Here is a 17,239-nt window from a genome sequence, read left to right on the forward strand (position 1 = left end):
TAGGTCACACGAGGGTACTTTCCCAGCAAAATCACTACATAAAATATTCTCCAAAAGGGAGTTTTGTGGGTATCTTTTTCCCCCTCCCTCCCACTCCTCAAGTTTTAGTTAGGAGAGAAAATACAGAAGGTAAGTTTTTGAAATGTGGTATCTTGGAATGAATTGCAGACCCTTGGTGTTCTTATAAGTATCTTTCTTCATGTTTTTCACAAGTGTGAATCTGCCAAAACACAGGTTTAGCCAAATGAAAGCACATAAGCGATAAAGACACGGGAATATTTATTTTTTCTGACATATATAAAGCCACAGTTATATGCTTCCAGGGAGAAACTAGAACAAAACACCACTCACCCTCGCAGCTTTCAACAGGACTAAGCCCTTTTCCTCTGTTTACAGTCCAACATGTCTTTGTTGGTACACCAAGAAAATCCATAATGGCAGTATATATGCGGTACCAGCTGGCGAGGACCACCTAAGCAGAAAGCAGGATTTGAAGTTTCTGAAAAGGAACTTGGAGATTAGCTCACTGCCCAAGGTAACCTCTCACAACAACTGGCCTTCACCCAGTACTTTTTTCAAGCTCAACATTTCTCTAAATTACTAAGCGTTGTTGACTGTAATTCACTGAAGACATTCAGCACAGACCAAGCATTCAGTAATAGACTAAAATTATGCCAACTTCAGAACAGAAATAATTTAAATCAATCAAACTGGAATATTTGAAAAAATCATATTTCACTATTTTCCACAAGGTTCCCCATTTATCTTGTTTATCAGATATTAAAATCCCAGATCTTGATCTTAAACCAATTAAAAAACAATTGCTTATTTTTTTTCCACATGGCCAAAATATTAATGGACCAAATCTTTATTTTTTTCCCCCCATTTTTGTGTGTATTTGTTTGTTTTCCTATTTCACCCAGATAAACTCTGGTAGGTTAAATTTAAGCATGCATTAGAAAGCGCTTCCAGATGCGATGTAAGACAGCATTTCCATTTTCCATGGAAAGGTTGTAATATTCTTATGACAACAACCAAATTAAACCTCAACACCTGACACAAAAAACTACAGTATTTTACACAAAGAAAAACTACAACTCATCTCACAGCAAAGTCACTAGAGTTAAGATTATCAAGCTATTCTGTCAGGATATAATAGACTTTATATATAGAATTCACAAATGAGTAATGTGGCCATTCCAGTTAAGCTGCTTTGAAAGTTATAACCTGGGGGTCCCTGGACTAAAAATATGTTTCACCACTGCAGCATTATCTGTCCCAACCCTGTGCCACAGAAAACACGCACAGGAAATATGATTCCATCTTTTCTTTCCCCATGCAATTAATAAAACTGTTTATGTCACTTCCATCATTAAGAAGGGCAAGAAGAAAATACAGGGAATAATAGCTTGATCCCTAATAAGGCAGGTATTGGGCTTACGTGACAAGGCTTTGGTAGCAGGGCAGGGGGGCTGCAGGGGGCTGTGAGCAGAGACCAGCAGCTGCCCCATGTCAGACCAGAGCCAGCTGCCCCAGAAGGGACCTGCCACTGCTCAAAGATGAGCTAATGCTGGATGGATGTGGGGGACGGTTGTCTTTAGTTTGCTTTCACTTCTCACTGCTCCACTCTGGTATTTATTGGTAATAAATTATGTTAATTTCCCTCATCCTGAGTCTGCTCTGCCTGTGACAGCAATCAGTGAGTGATCTCCCTGTTCTTATCTCAAACCCCTCATTGTATTTTTAACCCCTTGTCCTTCTGAGGAGGGGGAATGTGAGAGTGGCATGCATGGTGGTCCTTAGTTGCCCATTGGTGTTGAACCTCCGCAGCTGTGAAGTAAACCTTCCTGGAAACCACTTCCAAACATACTAATGACCAAAAAAAAAAAGTGACTGCAAGCAGTCAGCATGGATTTACAAAGGGGAATTCATGCCTGACTAACTTCACAGCTTTCTGAGATGACTGGCTTGTTAGATGAGGGGAGAGGTGTGGACGTTCTTTATCCTGACTTAGGAAAGCACTCAACCTTGCACCATAATATCCTCCTGGACAAACTGATGAAAACAAACAGTGTAAGTGGACACACGACTGTGAACTAGCTGAACTGGCTCAGAAGATTGATCAGCAGCACGAAGGCCAGCTGGAGGCCAGTCACTATGGGAGCACCCTAGGGATCAATACTGGTACCAAATCTGTCCCCAGCTTTATTAATGACTAGATGACAGGACAAGAGAACACCCTCCACAAGTCTGTAGACGATACAAAATTGGAAAGAGTAGCTGACATTTGTGCTGCAGTTCAGAGGGACCTCAACGGGCGAGAGAAATGTGCTGACAGGAATCTCACAATGGGAAATGCAAAATCCGGCACTGCAGAGGAAAAACCCCACACACCAGTACAGACCGGGGAGCAGTCTGGAAAGCAGTTTTGCAGAAAAGGACCTGGGTGTCCTGGTGGACAAGCTTTAAGTGAGCCAGAAATGAACCCTGGTCACAAAGAAAGCAAAAAGTATCCTCAGCTGTATTTAGGGAGTCAGGAGGCATAGAGAGTGATCCTTCCCTTATCTTCAGGGTTGGTAAGAATGTATCCTGAGCCCTGTTCTGGGCTGCTCAAAATAATAAGAACATAGATGGAGTAAAGAAGACTAAGACAGACTGCTTTCAGTTGCACCCAGTGACAGGACAAGAGCCAATAAGCACAAATTGAAATGCATAGGTCATTCCACTTACATATAATTTTTTTTTATTATTACTATTATTTTAGACACTATTAGGGTGTTCAAACAGTAGAACAGGCTGCCCAAAGAGATGAAGATACTCAAAACTGAACAAGAGATGGCCCTGAGCAATCTGCTCTACTTCATCTTGCTTTGAGTGGGATTAGATGATGTTCAGACATCCCTTCCAACTTCAATTGTTCTACAATTCTATGATTTATTCATTTTTCAAACTAAGACTCCAATCACCATTAATCACTTCATCTCTTTACACTCTCACAACATAAACCTTACATATTCCAAACACAACTGCATCCTTCTGTGTAGACCCAGACTCCTTGCCTCACTACCGTGTCCTGTGTAGTACACTATCCTGAAGTCCTGGGGGCTTCCTCACCATCTGTGCCCTGGCACTTCTACCTGTCCACGTGTGCATACAAGAACCAGACACTTGCCCCTTCTCCAGGTAGGCAACAACAGGGCTGGGAACCAATTCCAAATCCTTCCTCTCATCACCTGAAAGCGGTTTGTATGCTGCCAACAGAATGTGAATGGAAGCTTAGAAACATCTGTCTAGCATGCTTGCACCACCAGCCCTGAAGCTGACGTTACCCCAAGCACATAAAGCATTCTTGCTGAACTGATGTTGGAAAAAAAAAAAAAAATTAAATCTCATTTACCAACTTAGCCTTTTTATGTCACAAGTGCTTATGTCAGCTGCAGATGTTACCACACATGAATACTCCCTAAAAATGCTACCAAGGTTTTTAGGTACTTCCTACAAAGCACAGAAACATTTTTACCAAAAGCTATTTCACATGAAACAGTTAACACAGACATAAAAATGGAAGCAAACCAGTAGTACAAAAATTGCCAGGTCGGTTAGAACACAATGACATTTTTGGAATTTCTACTGTCCCATATTGGATGAGCCAGTAAATGCGAAACTTGGAAAAGAATAGATTGGCTCTCACACCGAGGAGATCCTCTGTGGACCAGTCCTTTGCTGTTAAAGAACATGTAGAAAAGTCAATCACTTTTACTACTTGCCTTTGATTAAGCACTTAACCCCAGCTACATGGGTCTTTGCAACACCTATCACTCCAACTCAAATTTTCATCATTACTACCAATATATCAACTGTTCTGTAACGGTGAACAGCCAGAGAGCAAACCAGTTATTAACATGAAATTAACACATTATCTCTCTACCTCTTCACATCAGGGTCCACATATGAAAACACCTACACAGCTACTGAAACTGCCTAACTGCAGCAGATACCCAGAAAACCAAGACTATTTGGTACTACAACATTGTGCAACTGCAAAGAATGTTGTTTTTGTTTTGTTTTGTTTTTTTGCTTTTGATGCTTTATTTTACTATTTATGTCTATCATTTACAAAGATGATGAAGTGTTCATTACAGACTGTTTTTGGTTTTTGTTTGTTTGTTTTTAAGTTTTCATGGCTAATATCAGCTGTACATGCAGGTGAGCTATTCTATTAATGGGTTTTACATCCTGTTTAGTAACTGGATTTCAAGGATATTTTTGATGCAATTGATTTTGAAATCCACTAAACACAAATTTTTACTGGAATTCAGCCTTAATGCTACTATTGGGCAGAAAGAGCTGGAAAGCTCCTACAATATTAAACAGGAAATGAAACACTTTTAGGAAACATGACTGGGTACTGGGTATCAGAATAAAAAAAAAATTCACTGCCAACAAATAAATCCACAAACATCTTCCTACCACCCATCACAAGTAAAACTAGATAAATTTGGAGAACAGGCTTTAGAAGTCAAGTTGCACCTGTTCACTACTTTATAGATACCGTTATGTGGAAACGAGAGCACTCAAGAAACACACTTTTTAAAAAAGCTATTTACAGGAAGGCTAGACATCAAGTAGCAACTGACTGAAAGGAGCAGAGGATACCATTTGTCTGTTTTGCATGCTCACACAGGCACAGAAAAGATGAATGAACTCACACTTTATCACCAAGTTCAATGAGCCAGTAAGATCCTAGAATACTCAGAATGAACAGACAAGCCTACACTTTTTGCCCAGTAATCTACTCACTGTCTTTACAAGAAGTCAAGCTACTGTATCTTATTGGGTGTTGAAATCAAAACAAGAGCAATTTACTTAGTCATCTTTCATGGTGATACTGATGATTCTCTAAGAGCAAGTTCACTCGAGAAGTTACCTTTGTTTTTTCCAAGTCAGACACTAGCTGAAGTCAGAAAATCTTTCTCAGCTAAAGAAAGTAACCATATTACTCAAATACAGCACACATTCCTAACGTTGCATTTCTAGAACTGAATTGCAATCACTTTGGAGTACAAACAAACAAGAAAACCAACCAATCACCACACACGACAACAAGAGGATAGACACAGACACAGATTTCTAGGTTGGAAGAGACCTCAAGATCATCGAGTCCAACCTCCGACCTAACACTAAGTACTCCACTAAACCATATCGCTAAGCTCTACATCTACGTCTTTTAAAGACCTCCAGGGATGGCGACTCCACCACCTCCCTGGGCAGCCCGTTCCAATGCTTAATAACCCTTTCGGTAAAGAAGTACTTCCTAACATCCAACCTAAAACTCCCCTGTCGCAACTTTCGCCCATTCCCCCTCGTCCTGTCACCAGGCACGTGGGAGAACAGACCAACCCCCACCTTGCTACAGCCTCCTTTAAGGTAACTGTAGAGAGCGATAAGGTCGCCCCTGAGCCTCCTCTTCTCCAGGCTGAACAAGCCCAGCTCCCTCAGCCGCTCCTCGTAAGACTTGTTCTCCAGACCCCTCACCAGCTTGGTCGCCCTTCTCTGGACTCGCTCGAGCACGTCCATGTCCTTCCTGTAGCGAGGGGCCCAAAACTGAACACAGTACTCAAGGTGCGGCCTCACCAGAGCCGAGTACAGGGGCACAATCACTTCCCTAGACCTGCTGGTCACACTGCTTCTTATACAGGCCAGGATGCTGTTGGCCTTCTTGGCCACCTGAGCACACTGCAGGCTCATATTCAGACGACTATCAACCAGTACTCCCAGGTCCTTCTCGGCCAGGCAGCTTTCCAGCCGCTCATCTCCCAGCCTGTAGCTCTGCTTGGGGTTGTTGCGCCCCAGGTGCAGGACCCGGCACTTGGCCTTGTTGAACTTCATACAGTTGACCTCAGCCCATCGCTCCAGCCTATCCAGATCCTCCTGCAGAGCCTTCCTGCCCTCGAGCAGATCGACACACGCACTTAGCTTGGTGTCATCTGCAGACTTACTGAGGGTGCACTGGACGCCCTCATCCAGATCATCGATAAAGATATTAAAGAGGACCAGCCCCAGTACCGAGCCCTGGGGGACACCACTTGTGACTAGCCTCCAGCCAGATTTGACTCCATTCACCACAACTCTCTGGGCCTGGCTATCCAGCCAGTTTCTAACCCAGCAAAGCGTACGCCAGTCCAAGCCACGAGCAGCCAGTTTCTTGAGGAGAATGTTGTGGGGAACGGTGTCAAAAGCCTTACTGAGGTCAAGGTAAACCACATCCACAGCCCTTCCCTCATCCACCAAGCGCATCACTTTGTCATAGAAGGAGATCAGGTTCGTCAAGCAGGACCTGCCTTTCATAAACCCACGCTGACTGGGCCTGATCGCCTGCTTGCCCTGCAAGTGCCGCGTGATGACCCTCAAGATAATCTGCTCCATGAGCTTTCCTGGCACTGAGGTCAAACTGACAGGCCTATAGTTCCCCGGGTCTGCCCTCCGGCCCTTCTTATAGATGGGCGTCACATTGGCTAGCCGCCAGTCAACTGGGACCTCCCCCAATAGCCAGGACTGCCGATAAATGATGGAAAGCGGCTCGGCCAGCTCCTCCGCCAGTTCTTTCAGTACCCTCGGGTGCATCCCATCCGGCCCCATCGACTTGCGCATATCCAAGCTCCTTAGCAGGTCGCCAACCATTTCCTCATGAATATCCTCATGAATAGCGAAGGCCACATCCTGCTCCCCATCCCCTTCCACCAGCTCAGGGCACTGGGTATCCAGAGAACAACCGGTATTGCCGCTAAAGACTGAGGCAAAGGCGGCATTAAGCACCTCAGCCTTTTCCTCATCCTTAGTAACTAGGTTTCCCCTCGCATCCAGTAAAGGATGGAGATTCTCCTTAGTCCTCCGTTTCGCGTTGATATATTTGTAAAAGGATTTTTTGTTGTCTTTAACGGCAGTAGCCAGGTTGAGCTCCAGATGAGCTTTGGCCTTTCTAATTTTCTCCCTGCACAGCCTCGCTACATCCTTGTAGTCCTCCTCAGTGGCCCGCCCTTTTTTCCAAAAATTATAAACCCTCTTTTTTCTGCTAAGCACAAGCCGCAACTCTCTGTTGAGCCAGGCCGGTCTTCTTCCACGCCGGCTCGTCTTTGGGCACGTGGGGACGGACCGCTCCTGTGCCGTTAAGATTTCCTTCTTGAGGAGCGCCCAGCCTTCCTGGACTCCTCTGCCCTTCAGAACCGCCTCCCAAGGGACTCGGCCAACCAGCATCCTGAGCAGCTCAAAGTCAGCCCTCCGGAAGTCCAAGACAGCAGTTTTACTGGTCCCCTTCCTGGCCTCGCCAAGAATAGAGAACTCTACCATTTCGTGGTCACTCTGTCCAAGACAGTTTCCGACCACCACATCTCCCACCAGTCCTTCTCTGTTTGTGAAGAGAAGGTCTAGCGGGGCACCACCCCTGGTAGGTTCACTGACCAGCTGCGTCAGGAAGCTATCTCCCACGCTCTCCAGAAACCTCCTAGACTGCTTTCTCTGTGCCGTGTTGTGTTTCCAGGATATATCCGGGAAGCTGAAGTCCCCCACGAGGACAAGCGCCGACGATTTTGCAACTTCTGTCAGTTGCCTATAAAACTCCTCATCCGTCTCCTCATCCTAGTTCGGCGGTCTATAACAGACCCCGACCAGGACGCTAGCCTTGCCGGCCTTCCCGCGGATCCTAACCCACAGGGATTCAACCTTATCATTCCCAGCCTGGAGTTCCACAACATCAAAAGATTCTCTAATGTAGAGAGCCACGCCACCACCCCCTCTGTGCTGCCTGTCCCTCCTGAAGAGCCGATAGCCAGGCATTGCAGCACTCCAGTCGTGGGAGCGGTCCCACAACGTCTCCGTGATGGCAACCAAGTCATAGCCTGCCTGCTGTACGATGGCTTCCAGCTCCTCCTGTTTGTTACCCATGCTGCGTGCATTAGTGTAGATGCACTTCAGCTGGGCCATCGCCTTCTTCCCCAGCCTAGCCATTGTTTCCCCCAGCACGGCTCCAACAAGCCTTGTTTGGGCCCCATCCCCCTTCTTGCCTAGTTTAAAGCTCTCTCTATGAGCCCCGCCAGCTCCTGGCCTAGGATCCGTTTTCCCCTTGGAGATAGGGACCTGTCTGGGGCCATCAGGCCGGGTGCCAAGTAAAGCTCCCCATGGTGAAAAAAACCAAAATTTCTGTGCTGGCACCAGCCTCTGAGCCACCTATTAACCACGTGAGCTTTCCATGTCCTCTCCGTGCCTCTCCCTTCCCCCGTAGGGATAGACGAAAACACCACCTGCACTCCCGCTCCCTCCACCAATCGTCCCAGCCCCCTGTAGTCCTGTTTGATAGCCTTGAGGCTTCTCTTTTCAAGATCATCACTGCAGCCTGGACTATCAAAAGCGGGTAATAGTCAGAGGGGCGAACCAGGTTTGGAAGCTTCCTGGTAACGTCTCTGACCCTGGCCCCAGGGAGGCAGCAGACTTCCCTATGTGTGGGGTCAGGCCGACAAATAGGGCCCTCCGTTCCCCTGAGGAGGGAGTCGCCCACAATAATCACCTTTCTTTCTTTCTTGGTGGAGGCAGTCCTGAGGCGTGGAGTCAACTTCCTCACCTCAGGCATCCTCCTGGGTAGGCTTAACGAAGGATAACGAAGGTAGGATAACGAAAAGCAACAGCCTATAGCATTTAGTACTTCCAGAGCAAGAAATTAAAAAGCAAATGAAATCACAACATGCCAGTTGTAAAAATACATGCATGCTGGGAACTCTTACACATACAGTTCCTGGAAGCAGCTCTGCTCTGACAGTGCAGGAGAACGAGTACAAATGCTAGTAACCAGCAATTACAGCCATTATGAGTCCCTGGTTCTCCAAGAAACAAGTTGTTCCTGACACATGGAGTTACATAAATGCACATTAACCAAAAGAGTTTCCCTTCTGCAAAATATTTAAGAGACACAGGCAACACTGCAAGACAGAAAAACAAACATTTCTGTATTTAATGACATCTTCTCTTTAGTGACAAAAAAAAAAAGTAGAGAAAGAACTTAATCTAATCAGGTAACAAGCACATACAAAACAACAGCAGGCAGTCTTCTAAAGAGGAATTTCTTCTGCAAAAAGCAAAATAAACTATTACCATTCATGGATTTTAAGGCCACAGTAAACTGTGATGATTCATTAGCTTATCGTCCTACACAAAATGCAAGCCAAAATAACCTTTCAGCATCTTCATCACTGCAGACAGTCACATATCACTTATACTTCGTATATCATATTTCCTCAAGTGCACCATGTCGGCTACTTACTTCCAGAAAAAAGAACAAAAATAAACAGGAAGTATAGAACTGGACTGAAACTGTAGGGTATGAAATACTACGATGCAGAGAGTATGCACATTTGGTTGAACATACTTGAAGTCCAAGAACAGTTAATAACAATGGCAATTGATCACAGTGTATGAAGTAACTTTCACATTTTAAATCTGGAACTAAAATACAGTATTTAAGCAACACTTCATTAATCACTGTATCTTTACAGCTACACTTTCCAGAGTAACATTTCTGACAATTTATAATCAAGCCTAAAGAAACCAAAGATTTCTCATATATTTAAGAATCTTATTTTCAGAACATAACTCACCTCTGGGTAAAGATTGAACCTTTGTAAGGTGTTAATCACTAAAGGATATTCAGTTAATCTGTCATTCATAATTGCCCACAGCCCATTCCAAAACGATGGTGCCTCAATAATTATCTTGAAGTAGGAATAATAAAGACCCTACAGAAGAGCAGAATTATTACTTATCATTAAAGAGATCACTTGGGCTTCATGAACCACCACATCCAAGCTTCATTTTTAAAATTAATTTTGTATTATAACAAATAGGACAAAATTATTCAAGACGACTTCCCTGTTTTCAAATCCCTTCCTATTACTTCCACTGAAACTACCAGTGTGGGCTTCCTTACTGTTTGAGTCATAACAAAATGTCTGGAATCTCTCATTTGGTTAACTAACTATGCATTAGCATAATATTCCATAATTATCAAACTAATAAAAGCTGCCAAAAGGTGTACGCATATGCAAACATTAATTAAAAATGACTTTAAAAACGCTGCATAACAGGACTATAATCAGAAGTGTGCTATCAGACATTTGCAGTTCTGTATTTTAGGTCCTCTAGAATCACATTTTTAAATCATATTTGAAGCAAACTGTGAAGAGATGTTATCAGCTTCAAGACACACAAATGCTCTATACGTAAAACCATAATGCATGTTAGTTGCAAGATATCAAAATATTTTACTTATCCAGACAGTATTAAATTTTGGAAAGTCCACAATCACAATATTACGAAGAAAAGTTTTACAATCACTGAATTGTTATTAAAAGATAATCTAACCATTTCCGTGCGAAAGGCCATTTCTCTTTCTAGTGTTGACAGATGAGAAAAGTGACGGTCATTTTCAAAAAGAGTTGTTATGTGACACCTGTTAAAGAATAATAATAATTAATTCTGAGTAAGGAGTTTTAGAACCTTTATTAAGTCCTACACACCAAGGAACAGCTGGCAAAACATTCACTGCAGACCCAAAGTCTACTTACAAACTGCTATTTTACTCGGACATCGTATCAACATTCTCCTCTGTTCAGACAACTTTAAATGGAGAAATATGATCCATAGACTATTTATTAAATGCTATTATGGAATAAGTTTAAATGTCTACACTCCAAAATACTCTAATGCTTTTTAGAAACAAAACCGTAATGCTATTAAAATTAGCAAATATTTGGAAATAAATTTCAAATATCCTACAAATGAAAAGAAGCACAGATTAAAAACTGGTGGAAATATTATGGTGTACATGTAAATAGCATAGGTTTTCTCTGCTAAAAACTTCCCTGAGTTGTATTTTAATGCAGACATCTGTGATTATACATAGAAATGAGCACCATTAACATTATTTAAATAAATGTGCAACTATGAAAAAAAGACAGGAAAAACACAAATAATTTTGGAGGCAAAACTTGTGAAGTCCAAGTGGAACTTCCTCTCCAGAGAGGACGGAAAAAGAAACGGAGCAGTGTACACGGCCCTGCTTTTGAACAGGAATTTGCAAGAAGCAGACTACTAAAATCAATAGTTCTTTTTGAGCTAGGAAACAAAAACACAGTGGAAGAAACTTGTTATCTCAGCAAAGGCAGCTGGGTGAAAATCACTGTAGAAACCATTCTGTTTCAGGTTCCTACAAAAAAAGGAAAGGTGAGGATTAGGATGGACCCTGAAATGTGGGGATTACGTTGACAAGAAGTAGTTGAAAGGCCATTCTGTACACAAAGAAAACACTGGCCAGACTTCTCTGAAGAGGTCAAAGAGAATATAATGCAAAACTAAGAAATTAAAGCACTATGTAAATAAGCAGAACAAAGGAAGAAGTTGAAAGGATTTACCTGGGCCTTCAAAACCCACTCAGGGAAAAAAGGACTGCTAGAGGAAATGCAGCTGAATTTGCAAAGCTAAGCTATGAGCCCTGTGGATCCCCTCCAACTCAGGATATTCTATGATTCCAATAGTTTTGCAGCTGGAAAACAGGCTTCACTCTTGGCTGAACACGCTTAAGAAACCTTTCAAGTCAGCTTCACAAGAACAGAATTATTCATCTTAGAGATGACAATTTGGTTTTGAAAGGCACGATCTAAATATAAATTATCCTAATAACTTGTCTAAATATAAGTCAAAATGACATTTTCAAGTATCATATTACTCTAAAGCAATAAATATAATCTTACCAGTGTAGGACTCCTGCAAAAGCAGCTGTAAAGGAAACAAAGGCGTCAAGTTACTCAAATATTTAAATCACAGAACACTAAATCGTGTTCTTTTAAGTAATTATAGTACTACTTCAGAGATGCACAGAAGGTACTCAGCCTCCAGAGCAGCACCAGAATAGGAGTATCTGAATTAACTTTTATGGGCAGCTCTTTGAAACTGAAATGACGCTGGTGGCATTCAGCAATAGGCGATGTTCCCACCTGTACCTTGCATCACTCAAGGTGATCCACCAGAATCTAATGCACTCCCATTTCAGCTATCAAGACACACAACTGAATTATAAGCACTTGTACATTATATATAGCAAATTTGAAACATTTTTAAGATGTCAACACAAACCAAATGGAGACTGTAATTGCTGAAAATAGTAGACTCTGCCTTGTAATAGTCTCAAAATGGACAAATGGAATGCTAGCTGCACTGTTGTCACTTAGGTACAGAACTAGGTTAGAATTTGAAGGAACAACAGAAATGACGAATGATGATAAAGTGGTAAGTAAACAGTATAGGTGCACTGGGTCTGGCTGGGATGGAGTTAACTTTCCCTGCAGTGGCCCATACAGTGCTGTGCTCTTCACTTGCAGCTAGAACAGCGTTGGTATCACACCAGTGTTGTGTCTGTTGCTGAGCAGGGCTGGCACACATTCCTCCAAACCACCCCAAGAGCTGGCACGCTGGCAGTGGACGAGAGGTGGTGAGGGGACATCACCAGGGCAGCTGACCTAAACCGACCAAAGGGACATTCCATACATTGTGCTGTCACACACAGCAATAAGAGGTGGGAAAGGGGAAGGAGAGGGGGGCTCTTGTTATGAAGACATCTGTCCTCCCAAACAACTGATATGTGTATTGAGGCCCTGCTTTGCAGGACACGGCTGAACATCACTCATTGACAGGAAGTAGAGAATGTTATTTTCTAACTGTGTGGGTCCACACAGCTTTTGCTATTCCCCAGCCCCCCCTTCCTTTTCCCTTTAATTAAGTTATCCTTACCTCAACCCATGAACTTTTTTTTTTTCTTCCCAGGATACTTTCTTCTGCCCCTCTTTTTCTGAGGAGGGGAAGTGAGAAAGCAGTTGTGGTGGAGTTCAGCTGTCCAGCAAGGTAAAACCACCACAACAGGTCTCTCAATTCTTGTGCAAAAAGAGAAGCAGCCACTCCATTTTGCATGGGTAGCACTCACAATGAATCCAGAGCTCACTATGGAAGCAAATCCAGTGCAAGTGAGGGATAAACGGTAGGAATTAAGACAGAGGGACTTGGTCAGGTGGACTAGTGGCCTTCAATACAAGAAATCCTTCTGGATAGTGAAGGGTCCTTCTATTCACCTAGGCTATCTGGAGTCAAGAGAGAGGTAAGAGGACAACTGCCCTCATGCCTGCATCTGGCCAGAGACAGAAAGGTGCTGAGCACCGCACCCCTCTCCAGGGTGCTGATCTCCACACATCTCCAGCAGCAGGAGGCAGGAGGGCGCAGCATGGCACAACTCAGCTCCTGGTGCTTGCACCTTACACCAAACACCTGCACACTCACACAGAATATAGTTGAAGAGTTACTGAAGGAACGTGTCTTCAGACTTCATGTTACACGTGTATGACGGTCAGTTTCTGACAAGAAGCGGGAACAACAGAAAGAAAAAATCCTTTGCAAATGCCAAACTGATATGGAAAGAGGAGCAGACTGAACGTACGTTTCATGTCCCATATACATTTCCAAACCACATGTTCCTCTAGCACAGAGCCTGGAAGTGTTGTCGCTGCCACCAGTGGCAGTTATTATCACTGTCACCACATTTGACAACGCAATAAGCTACAGTTGTGAAATTCAACTTTAATATTAAAGTTTTGTACACAAAGATAAATGAAATGGTTATGGGTAAGACAGAAAAAAATGTAAGATTAAAGAAAGAACTAGGGGGGAAAATGATTTTAAATTACCTGTCTGTGCAATTAGAAAGGAAAACATTTACCTCAAGTCACATATTCTACATACTAGTTGAGTTTATACAATACCACTCTAAAACTCCCTTAAAGGATCTTCCAGGTCCACTTTAATCACTGAAGTGGTTTTCTCAAATAGAGGCCTGGATTTCAGTTAAAAAAATTAATACATTTTCATAAGCTTTCATTTAGAACTTTACATTTTTACATATACTCTCAAGGAAAAAAAAGTCACTGAAGAATTTCTCAGTATAGTTCTCATTAAGTGAAATTCAATATCTTAGAAAAGTTTCAGCGCTGCAGATTTTTTATACTAAGGACATTAGTTCTAATGGAGAAGCTTTACATTCTTTGTTCAGAAAAGCAGATGACACAGGGAATTCCAGGTAAGCACATTAGCTACATCAGCAACACAGCAAACCATATTCAATAAACAATCATGTTTTGCAACAATTAGGCAGAAGGAAACAGAACAGTCCATACCTCTCTTTCTTATTACTTATTGAATCTTTTGCAGACAAACACAAGGCATTATTTCATTTCTCAGTAACATTTTACAGACTCCCAATAAAATTACATGCTGAAATACATTTACATATATACTCTCACACACTCCAACAATAAAACAAATCTATTTTTAAGACGGATTACATATTAAGTAAGTAAATACATTAAGGGCAAAAAATGTATATTAGCTATGAGTACTATGCACGACCTCCAAATTCACATGGCTCCAAATAAGCCAAATATACAGTATTTTCAAGTTGCAAATAAATTATCTATTAATATGGAAATTATATTTCAGATGCAAACATCCTCTTATTTCATAGAGGAAATAATATATTTAAAGCTGATTCTTCCCTTCCGTAAATGTTTTGTTTATAAATCAATCCATTAACTGTAAATACATTCAATCACGGTTATTTTCTAAGAATCTCATATACACTTTCGTGAAACTTCATAATATTACTCTATTATAAGTATAGAAGCAAAACCTTTTATAATCACTCAGCAATTCATGTAGTTACTTACATGAAGAGACAATACGCATAATGCATAGACTTGCATTATGAATTCAAATCTACAGTTTTTGACTGACTGCATCCAGATGTACATTAAGCTAGGTTCTGATGGAAAATATGCAGATCAGCTCTCTTAAATTGCCACCCTTGATCCCACTAATGTCCTTATTGGGGAGCAAAGGAAGCGTAGGAATACTAGAGTCCTAATGCTACAAAGACTTATACAACTGCCACGTACTTGAAGTTGCAGATGCCATTTTCTTGCCCAGTGTAACAATCATTAAAAGCAATGCATATGATCAGATTTTTGCAGACTAAGGCTATCTGTTTATTCTTCATATTCCCCATGTTCAAAAAAGGCAATGTGAATGGCTTATGAGAAGCACTGGGAAATTACATACTGAAGAAACACGCCACTGTTAAAAGCCATAATATACAGAACCCATTTACCAAGCGAACAATAAATGCTGAGACACTGTAATACACCAGGGTATGGAACATACGAGACTGACTAATACTTTGCAAATTACCAAAGTGACTAGGTAGGAATACAGTACAACAGGTAACAATGAGGAGCGTGTAAGCATGGACTGCTCCTGCAGTTTACTCAAGATGTTCCATTGTCAGACTCTGTGCAATCAGAATTAGGCCTCAATTCAATGGTCATTAAAAAATTAGTGCACAAGTGTTGTAGAAGAATGTTCTTGAAAACCTGACAACTTTATTGTAGCACCTAAATTGGAGTTTGGTCTTAAAAGAAAAAAATAACACCCCATAACAACACTAGCTCCAACAGCAGCAGCCTCTGTTTATAAGATCTGGACCTTAAAGGTCAAACAAAACAAATATTCAAACACCACTAAAACTTTACCAAAAAATACTATTTCATATTTAGCACATTTACTTTGCTACTGCAAATATCATATGCTATTACATACTTTACTATTTGCAATAGGTTTACTATTAACAGTCTAAGTATTCAGTTGGCTACCTGAGTTTCACAGCCAAATTAAAACTCCAGAAATGATAAGGCTCTCTACCTAATCTGCTCTCAAATTTCAATCAAAGGAAAGCATTCTTTAATTTCTGACCATCTGTTTAATGTTTCTGCATCACAAGTCACTGCTAGTCTAGGAAATGCTGAATAGAGGTAAACAAAGCAATTCCAGAACAGTTTATTCATCAATTAAGCTTGTAAGCTAAGTGTTGTTCCTCTGCTGCTACATTGCAATATAATTCATCAGACTGAAGAAACTCCCTCTGGCAACAAGGACCACTGGCAGTGTCATCAGTAGTAACAGCATCTTTGGAATACCTTGACAGTCTTTTAATATAATGCCTTCAAGAGAATATCTAACTGTGCATTTGCTAAATATGCTACCATTTAACTTTTGGTGGCTTTACAAATGCATTTTTTTAATTTATTTTTGCAGGTACTTTAGATGCTTTTTCCAACACTCTGGCCACTAGTCATTTTAGCATTAACTCCCAAATATACCCAGAGATAACAACATTTGAATTTACACCCCCCCACGGTTACACGTTCTTCCACCCATAATCCTTATAAAAGGTGCTGTTTTGATCATAACAACAATTTTACTTAACAGTTGCTATTTTTTTTCCTAGAAATTAATGACTGCATAGGGGAGATCTGTAAATCTCTCATGAACAATTATTTTCCTACAAATATCATAATACCACATCAGCTGCTATAACTTAAAAAAAAAAAAAAAAACCACCATAGGTAGGAAGCTACTTCATGACACCTCTTCAATGTAAATCAGGCTTTTTTTTTTTTCAAGTTATGTTTCCAAATATATTTTGGTATGGCTTACAATTGCAGAGACAGAAAGGCAAAAAGGACAGATTTCTTCCCAGCTCATTCCTTCTACTTACCCAGAATGAAAGTGAGCCATATCTTGCTATCAGCTTTTACAATGAAGGCCCTTCTGTCACCAACAAACACTGTCAAAAGAAACCGAATATTCTGAACATCAATTATGATTAGCCTCTGTAAAACCATTCAAACTTGGCAGCATTACTGTGTTGCAAAAATCTTGACCAGACTTCCAGACTGCTGAAAGAATTTCATACAGTGAGCTGGTAACTACACATACAGCAAGCTTTGAACATCACAGGGTGTGAAGGTGAATGTACAAATCTTCAGGGTTTTAATTCCTGAAATAACTTTTACAAAGTAACTTGTGAGAAGACGAGCAGCGCATATACGCGCTATAGATAAATCTGCTGAAGGAAAAAGTCAGACTTTTTAAGAATCAGCAAGCCTCCATTCTGCCAGCAAAGCGAACCAGGAGGCAATGCCAACGCTGGTGGCAGAGCTGCCCAACGCTTTTAGCAGGACTCTTTGCAGAGTCCCCCAAGGCTACTAGGACGGCCAGAAGCCCCTTCCCTGGGGGGCTGAGGGGGCCACAGGAGGGT

General features: G+C 41.7%; 1 protein-coding gene across 6 annotated transcripts in view; it reads right to left on the reverse strand.

The window, feature by feature from the left end:
• Window positions 1–17,239, reverse strand: part of LOC118250854 (T-box transcription factor TBX20) — a 117,329-nt gene that overhangs the window by 38,313 nt on the left and 61,777 nt on the right. For 4 of the 6 annotated variants that reach the window (XM_035552351.2, XM_035552349.2, XM_035552354.2 and 1 more), the window contains 5 exons: window positions 16,697–16,765; window positions 11,796–11,820; window positions 10,408–10,495; window positions 9,645–9,782; window positions 352–472 (listed from right to left, as the gene is read on the reverse strand). In XM_035552351.2, the coding sequence (XP_035408244.1) occupies window positions 352–472; window positions 9,645–9,782; window positions 10,408–10,495; window positions 11,796–11,820; window positions 16,697–16,765 (441 nt within the window). The remainder of the gene's footprint in view (window positions 1–351; window positions 473–9,644; window positions 9,783–10,407; window positions 10,496–11,795; window positions 11,821–16,696; window positions 16,766–17,239) is intronic. The other 2 variants (XM_035552350.2, XM_035552352.2) reach the window with 2 other exon arrangements.

The sequence above is a fragment of the Cygnus atratus genome, chromosome 2 (genome assembly GCF_013377495.2).
Source record: "Cygnus atratus isolate AKBS03 ecotype Queensland, Australia chromosome 2, CAtr_DNAZoo_HiC_assembly, whole genome shotgun sequence".
NCBI lineage: Eukaryota > Metazoa > Chordata > Aves > Anseriformes > Anatidae > Cygnus > Cygnus atratus.